The following is a 9,067-nucleotide window of genomic DNA, read 5'->3' on the forward strand; positions in this document are numbered from 1 at the left end:
CTTTCTTTCTTTCTTTCTTTCTTTCTTTCTTTCTTTCTTTCTTTCTTTCTTTCTTTCAGAAAAAGAAGCTTTAATTGACTTAATTCTCAAAGATTCTCACTTACCAGTAGGAAAGATTAATTGCTACTTAGTCATCCTCAGATCAGAGCATCTGGTGGTATCAGTTTAGCAGTACACCAGCAGAAGCCAAGCAGTTGTCTTTAGGATGCATTCCTCTCTCTCGTTAAGTAATGCTCTCTTATTTCTTACCTTATTCTGCTTTGCCTCTCCTCCCTATAATTTCTCTGGGGCCTCCTAACGATGCCCTCACGTTCTTTAGTGATTGCTGTTACATATATACATGTGTGTATATGTTCCATGTAAATTTGTAAGCACAACCTGCTGAGTTTGTTCAGTGTTGCTCACACATGCATGTGTTTATGGCTGTATCCTTGGAATTTAGTCATCTACCAGGAGGCTCATCCTCAGAGAAGACTGATCATCCTTCTCCCAGGAGTCATGAGTTGCCTATAGCTCTTCCTTTAGGGGCAGGACCTTGTGAGATGTCCCCCATCCACATTGTCATATCAGCTGGTGCTGTCACCGTGCAGGTATTGTTTAGGTAGCCATGTTCTTGAGATTTCTTGCGTGCAGCTTTTCCTTCGTATAAAAGGCACTGTAGGCAAGTTGTGTACGTTACAGGAAGCGTTGCAGCCAATGTCCTGGTTATCTGGTTTCAGTGGTCTTTCCGCCCCCTCTTCTGCAATGTTTGCTAAGCTGTATGCTAAACTGTAGGCACAGGGATTACGTTGGAACTGACTGGTCAGTTGTTCTCTGCATATTGACCAGTTGTTTCTTTCTGTGATCATCTCCATTGGCTTCGATAAGAAAGTGTTTGGAAGAGTGGTGGGAGCCACAGTTATCTGTGCATATAAGTATTTAGAACACAGTTCTGCTTTAGGGGATGTGGCAATAGTAGGTTCTCCTCTGGCTCCTTGACCTCACCAGCCACAGGTGGTTGTCTAGGATTAACTATGTCAAGTTTGAATTCCCTCCTGTTGAGCTGGCCTTAAATTCAGTTAGACCGTTGGTTATCTCCGGTACGTGAGTGACACTATCTCACCTTTGGTGTGTCTTACTGTTATGGTTAGTGTTGCTAGCAGGGCCGGACTATTGATTTTCAACTTTGGCAGCTTTCATAGCTCCTCGCTGTACCCTGAGAGCTAGTCTTTAAGAAAGGGGCTGCCAGTTGGCCTACCTTGATTCCTCCAAGTCCTCTGTCCAAAGCGTGCAGTGTCTTTAGCAATAGATCTTACTTTTAATTTTGGGAAGGTAAACAAGGGCCACAGCAATAACAATATTCACACACACACCTAATTGTAATAAACATAAAATAATGACTCCCTATGGCTTTTCCAAAATTTTTATGATTATTTGTTCCTATTTACCCTCTGAAATTTTCATATATGTGCACAATTTATGTTGATCATAATGACTCCCCAACTATTTCCCTCCAACTCTCCCTCAGACCCATAAACCCATTTTCTTTTTGACTCCGTGTCTTCTTTTGTATTACAGTAATACTAATGATGATGGTAATGATGGTCTCCGGAGTCCAGTTAATTCTGACCACATGTGCATGGGCAGTGTTTTTGCCAATAATAATGATGATGATAATGATAGTCTCCGGAGTCCAATCACTGGAGCCACATCCCCGTAGAAAACTGATTACCCTCCTCCCTCACAGCCATCACCTGCCAACAGTTCTTTATCCAGGGCAGAGGTCCTGTGAGCCCCTCCCCCAGCCATGCTGGGGTTTTGGTTGACCCAATCTTATGCAGGTCTTGTGTAAGCAACTGTGTCTGCTGTGTTTTGGGTGGGTCTGTCAGTGATGTCATGTCCAGAAGGCAGCATTTCACAGCTCTCCTCCCCATCCTCCAGCTCTTAAACTCTGTTTACTCTTCCAAGATGTTCACTGAGCCATGGATGGAGAGAGGCTGGCGTAGAGGGCCCGCCTATGGCTGAGCTCTCAGTCACGGATTCTCAGCACTTTGACTACTTGTGAGTGCACTGACCATTGACAACTGCAGAAGGAAACTTTTTCCACCAAGCTTGAGAGTGGCGCAAGTCTGGCTTTCCCACACGCACTCTCAGTTAAACATCTTTTTTTATTCCTGTTGCTTTTTTATATGTGCATACACTACTGTGCTTTCTCAGTCTTTTTTATATTCTGTTATTAAATGTGTCCTTTGACAGTTTCATACATGGATATATAGTGTGCATTCTGATTACTGTCGCCCTCAGCCCTCCCTTTTCCCATCAAACCACTCTCCTCTCTGCAAGTCTCTTTTCCGTATTCTTGAGCTGCTCTTCTGATTTAATGCTGAGTTGGTTTAACCAGGGCCATTTATGTGAACATGAGCTTAAACTCTCTATTGGAGCTTCATGGGCTCATGAGTATTTATCCAACTGAAGGAGTGACTCTCCAATCTCTGAATCTATCACTGCCCATTCATTTGATGATGGGGACACAGGCCCTTTGGGTCCCTCTCCCATTAATGTCTGGCTTCTGACAGTCCATTTTTCTTTCGGTTGCCTTAAGTCCATCGACAGAATGTATCAGAAAATAGCAGTTCTGTAGCTCGGCTTTCTGTCTTCCAGCTCTTACATTCTTTGTGACCGTGCCCTCTCTTCCCCTTTGTTCCCTGAGCCGAGGGAGGTTATGGGGTGTATGCCTCATTTGTAGCTCAGCAGTTAGTTACTGAGTCAGTTTGCAAAGCTGAAGAATGGTTGAGCTTTGCTCCCATCTCCTGCTTAACTATGTGGTACATTCCATAACTGCTCTCTTTTTACAGGCGCTTTTCCTACTTTTAACTCTGTACTCAAGTTCTTCTTTGCTTACTTCCTGTTTCTTTTTTACCTACCCTCCCTATCCCTGGGTTTCTTATTGCTTTGAATGAACCTCTACTAATTCTACTGGTAATGTGATATTAGTGACCTGTTGGCAGCAGTTTTCCTGTTTGAGGAAGCCTGATCCTCATTAGCTTTAGAAGCTTGCTCAGTCTGCAGGGGCAGTGTAGGGGAACTTGGCCGGCCTGGGTGTGCCTTTGTGTGCTAGCCAGTTGGGTTTCAGCGGAAGCATAGGAGCCCTGACACTGTTTCTCAGCAGTCTAAATGACTTGGAAATGATTCTGCTTTTCTCTCATCTTAAAACTACATTGTCCACTCTGCTGTTGCTCTTTGAATGCTGTACTATTAAAAATATTTTTTTTTTCTTGAGAACTTTGGGTTTCTTAAACTGAGATAGATGGGTGGGGTAGGAAATTGTGCCGAGGAAAAGAATATTGAATCATTGAGAAAATGTTTCTGGTCATGTTTTCCCATCTTTGTGGACACTGGCTGTGTGCTGAGATTGGCTTTGGCTGCTCTATGGCTTCCTCGCCTGGTTTTTTAAGGAAGTTTTGTTTGTTTTTTGTTGTTTTTTGTTTTGTTTTGTTTTGTTTTTTCATAACAATCTCAAGTTGTTCTTTTCCCTCTTGTCATTCAGTTTCTGCCCTCTAGTTATGCATCTTCATTCAGCTAATCTGTTCAGAAGCAGCGAAGGGAACAACTCAGAATGCCAAGGAGGAATAAATACACAGAGGAGGCCCTGGTTTGGTCTGAAACCAGCTTTCTGGGATAGCTCTAAGCTCAGAGGGTGGGAGGGTTGGACCGTTGTCATGTTTTCTTGTAATTTGCTAGCTCTTGAGAGAATTGGAAATATGAGAGAAAGGAAGGAAAGGCTGCTCAACTAGGGATAAGAAGAGTGTGTAAAAGGAGAGGCTCTCAATAGGAAGTCACTCAGTGCCCTATTCTGTCCATCCCAGCTGAGAAGTCAGAAGAGATGGAACCCCATTAGGAGAGAGTAGTTGACAGCATGAAATATCACAGGGTTGCTGGCCTGAGAGGGACACATGTACATGAACGAGTCTATGTTTATTGCTTGCTGTAGGCATCTTATCTGCTTCCTTTTCTCCTGTCAGTACATATAACCAAGAATCCTCTGTAGTTTTTTAGTAGACTGTCAAAGCTAGACCCCCTTTTCTGGAGTATCTAGCACCTTCTGATGTTAGCCCTGAGCATGTTCTCTTAAAGTTAAGCATTGCACTGTTTATTTCATTTATTGCATTCATATATTTTTTTATATTTTTTATATCCAGCTTCCAACCAGAGGACTATACAACCTCCTAGGGTAAGTTCAAATGTATTAAATGAATTAAGAACAGTTGTTTGATGGATTAAAATGAAGGGTTGGTAATTGGAATATTGGGCTGTTTTGCTCTTTGGTTAATGTGACATCAAATTAAGACAATGCTGAAGTCATTTCAGGGCATGAAGGGGTCTGATTCTACTGTAAAACTTACCTTGGGCCATTTAAGTACCGATGAGCTGGGAGAAATGATCCTTTAAGATCCAGAATTGGACATGCTATGAGGAGGAGTGTGGTTAGCTCTTCCATTGAAAGGAAGCTGATGCCAGTGTGTCTCCCCACCTTTTGGATCTGTTTGACGTGACTTCACAGAATGACAGTTTCAAGCCTGACAGTAAGGAAGAGAAGTTTGTATTAAACTGACTTTACTAAAAGACACAGTCTGTAAGGTAAAATCCGTCCCAAATAATGACTCCCCTGTTTTATGAGGAGTTTTCTCTCCCAAGGGTATACTACAGGTCTCATTGTATGTTGAGTACCTTCATAAACTCTTTGGGAAAATTCTAAGAAAAGAAAGCTAATTCAGGAGGAGATGTATGAGAGAGAAAAAAAAAATCACCGTATAGACTCACCATGGTGACAGGCCTGAGAGTTCTTACATGGAATTAAGATCTGAAGGGGACCATATTGTACTCAGCTTTCTGTGCATGACTGACAGATAAATCTGGCAGCCTCTAAGGACACGCCCAGAGGGCAGGCTTGGGCAGAGCGTGTTAATTCACCTCCACCTTTTATTCTGAGGAGACTGGTGTCATAGCTATGTTAGTCACAAGCAGCTAGCAGCTTTCCTAGTGCCTCTTAGAGATAACCTGACCAATGGACCATTAAATCCTAACAATTTTCTTGCTGTTACCGAGTTCAATTTGCATGATGTGAAAATGATTCCGTTTCGCTACCATCTCTTACTTAACTGTATTTTCTATCTGTTAATGCAGTCTGCATGTTTGTACATTAATACTTTCATAAGGATTTCTTAAACTGAGAATGATGGGTGGAGTGGGAAATTTTTTCACAGAAAATATACTACAAGAATAATATGGTTATTATTAAACTATTAGCTAGCCTTGGGAAGCTTTGTTTCATTAGCTTTTCCTGTCTTTATTTTGCTTTTAGACCTTAGGATTCTCCACTTATAATACAAGTTCAATGATAGTGTAAGTTTTAGCATAAAAGACATAAAATAACATTTTGTATAAATGTATTTTAAATATTTTCCAGAAAGCTGTAGAGGAACCTCTTAATGGTATGTGATTATTATACACTTGGTCGTCATGGTCCATTAGCAGATCATAATTTGAACTGATCCTCAAAGCTATTAGAATGCCCATCAGTGTCTTGGGAAGAATCTAGTTTGGGAGTTTTGTCTGTTTGCTTGCTTTTTGGTCCATATGTTCTCTTGCCTTGATCTCTTGATTCTTCCTTGATTATTCATCAGAAATTGGTAGCATTGCTTTTGTAATGTTCTCACTGCCCTGCACTATACTGAGTGACATTTGGGCAAGGGGACCATTGATCCTTTTTGTAGTGGACGAGATGATGTGTCGCACCCTCAGTTAAAAAAAAAAAAATCTCTGTAGCTTATGATTTCTGATTTGTCAAGTTTAGAAAAATACAGGCTGCCACCATGGAGTGATACCAAAATGTGTCACTTACTTTCTGTGTGAATCCAGCTCTGTGTTCCCCAGCAAGTCTGTTTGCTTTTGTGGATACTGGGGGTGTGAACTGTAGAAGTGCTTTGCAATGAATGGTAGCCTCAAATGAGTCAAGCTGCGGAAGAGTTGGCATTGTGTCGTTCTTCATTTGTTTATTTTTGAGATTATTTGTAACTGTGAAATCTTACTAACTTGCCTTCTTACTAATTGCCTGCTTGTTACTAATCCTTAGCATTTAAAGAATCAAAGGGAATGATGAATGACGGTAAGTAGAAGATTCACCTGTGATTGTACACTGACTGATGCATGGACATTTAAAAAGAAAGCAAAGAGGTTCTTGAAATTGAAACTTAAAAAAAAGGGGGGACACTGTCAATCATGAATGTCCACATTCATGATGTTTAAGCCTTCCATTGAGGTTGCTGTCTTGTTCTTTCTTTTACCTACCATAGTGTCACTTTTTTCACAAGTGGGTAAGGAACAAAACTCATAGGGTCTCACAAACTGGAACCTCCTGGTTCCTCAGCAGAATGGTTGCTGCTTTTGGTAAACATGTTTTAGGTCATGTACCTGTTGATTGAACCTTTAAAATGCCTTTTATAAGGTGTGCAGATATCCCGGCATACTTGTGTCTCACCCTCACAGGTTCCTTTCATACTCATGGAGATGGTTTTGCTCCACTGGGGGTGATGTGGCTGCTTTTCCAAGCAGGAACTTGCTCCCAACCTTGTGGAAAGGTATTAAAGAGAAAGAGACTTCATCACTCACCCCAGCTTCTCCCTCTCTCCTGAACTCCAGACCAACATACATTTCCTGAATGTGACCAACACATGCACTTGTTAATTTTTACCGAAGAAGTCTGTGATTTTGCACCTTAATATATACATTTTTTAAACCTTAATATACTATGATCCTCCAGGCCCATTGGCATTTAGTAACTGCATTTGTATTTTCATCCTATTTTCAAAAAAATGTTTTTCATGCCATTAGTACTTGCAACCGTTCCTTGCTCACATAAAACCTTTCTTTGTATTGTATTTTACTGTCGTAAAGCTTGTGACCTGCCTGCTCACCTCCGTAACAAAGAGCTGCAGGAAACACAGGAGGCCTTCTTCCCCAGAGCACAATTAACTCCTGCCTAAGATTAAAAACACCTGGATCATGTGTTGGGCGAGCTAAATTTAAAACAGGCGCTGGTTTCATGGGAAGTCCAGAATGGTCCCATGGTTACAGGGTTTTGTCATAGCTTTTAAATGTGTGTTTTGCTACACAAGCTGCCACTACCTAAAAATATTGCCTTTAGTGGGAATAAGTGTAAAACAATGCCAGGATTCCTGGCATGGTTTTATCATGTTTACCCTCTGTGTCTTGTTTTTCAACTTTTATGTTCTTTTTTTTACCTACCATGGTATCATTTTTCTGTAAGTGGGTTAAAAAAATAAACTGTTCTCCATTTGCAGAAAACTAACATGAAAACCTTCAGTGCCTCTTTGTTAATTTTCTTTAATTTGTAACCTTTTTTTTAAGTCACCATATCTGGAGATGGCATTAAGAACTATTACTTTGATTTCTTACTTGTTTGTGTAGAGAGGTCTGTGGTGACCTTGAAAATGCCCTGAACTTTGTTCACATTTAGCTGATCACACTTTGTTTTTCAAATGTTTGTTGACGGGCTCTGTCTTCTGATGTCCACTGTGGGCTCATAGTGCGCCTTGTCACACTGAATGAGGTTCAAGGTGACTTCCCAGGCACTTCCTCTATTAACTGAACGGTGTAAATCTAAAGTGAACATGGTAGAATATTATTCTTGGATCAATAACTTCTGCTTTGAGAAGGATCAACATTCCTTGCCTTTTGTTGAGCTCACCCAGCAAGATAAACCAAGATTATCAGCCTGTGTTGACTGTATTTTCATTCGTCCTTGGCATTTTACTCGCCAAACTGAAAAGGCTAATGATTTGCCTGATTCCTTGCCTGTTGCCTTCACAGATATGTTGCCATTATCTTTTATCTAGTATATCTGAAACAGATCATGTCTTAATGCATAGGAAGTAGACATGGGGAGTGATGAAGTGTCGCTGTTTCTTTTTTCAGAATAGGTGAAGGGAAGTGATGGACTGTAACTTGAGAGTCAGCAGTGAAGGGATACACTTGTGTTTCAGCACCATGGCCCGGATTACTCACAGCTGGAAAGAAGAACACAAACCGCAGTAACTGACTTTCATCTATGAAAGAACATTTCATTGACCCATAGATGATTATGACAGTTAAGTTTCTATTCAAAGCAGCTGTAATTTACCTAATAAAAGAATTACGACATGTGTTGTGTAACCAATTGAAATCCATTTTTCTATTGTTTCTATTCAACTAGGGGCAAAAGTTTCAGGGGCAACTTCTAAGAATGATGCTTGTTAGATCCTTGAGTCTCTGGACACTGAGTTTTAAGTTGATTCTGGATGAGACTTGCCTAGCACCAACCTGATGGTTATCCAGAGATGCCTGTGAAAAACAGTGGTACCCAGCAAGCCTTAGTACACTCAGGTTCCCAGCAGCTTTGTCACTTACGCTGCCAGCTGAATAATGAGACTGCCACTTGAGGGTCACAGTAATAGAGACGGCAGCAGAAAAGATGAAACTGATTGGGCAAGTCATGTATGGCCCGTACGTGTGCTATGATATTGATGGCACTAGTGTCTTCATTCTTGGGGGTTGCCGCCATTCACACATTCCCCCCTTTGACATACAGTGCACCCAGATTTTGGATACTTTTTTATGGCTATGTTTTTTTCCTCTTTCCTTTTTTGCACACGGCCCTTTGCACCCTGTCCTGCCTTGCTACTTGTGTTAGCGGTACAATATGGAGTACCTTTTCTCCTCTCCAAACATGGTCCTGTGACACGATAGTGTCAGTTTCAGAAAGGAGCCAGACTTATTCTCCAAGCACTGTGCTCACACTCTTCAGAAAAAAAAAAAATAGCTATGGTTGTAACATATGTATTCCAGACCTCTGGTTTGAAGGCAAAAATCTACAGTGTTTCTTCCCATGTTTTCTGATCGGAGGCATGACAAAGCAAGACTGAAATCCAAACTATGCGTCTCCTGCATGGCAACGTGTGTCTCCGTCAGGCCCTAGCAGGGCCCAGGGAGGAGGTTTTACGCCTGTTGTCTCTCTGTTGCATGATGAACA

General features: G+C 41.3%; 1 protein-coding gene across 6 annotated transcripts in view; it reads left to right on the top strand.

Annotated features, from left to right (window-relative positions):
* The window catches only part of Cd47 (CD47 molecule), a 53,142-nt gene extending 44,931 nt beyond the window's left edge, over positions 1–8,211 (top strand). The window contains exons 9-12 of one of the 6 annotated variants that reach the window (XM_055593859.1): positions 4,179–4,210; positions 5,447–5,471; positions 6,113–6,145; positions 7,975–8,211. In XM_055593859.1, the coding sequence (XP_055449834.1) occupies positions 4,179–4,210; positions 5,447–5,471; positions 6,113–6,145; positions 7,975–7,979 (95 nt within the window). In that variant the 3' untranslated portion in view covers positions 7,980–8,211. The other 5 variants (XM_055593869.1, XM_055593877.1, XM_055593842.1 and 2 more) reach the window with 5 other exon arrangements.
* Positions 8,212–9,067: the final 856 nt, after the last annotated feature.

This window comes from Psammomys obesus, unplaced genomic scaffold (genome assembly GCF_907164565.1).
Source record: "Psammomys obesus unplaced genomic scaffold, mPsaObe1.curated_primary_1811, whole genome shotgun sequence".
NCBI lineage: Eukaryota > Metazoa > Chordata > Mammalia > Rodentia > Muridae > Psammomys > Psammomys obesus.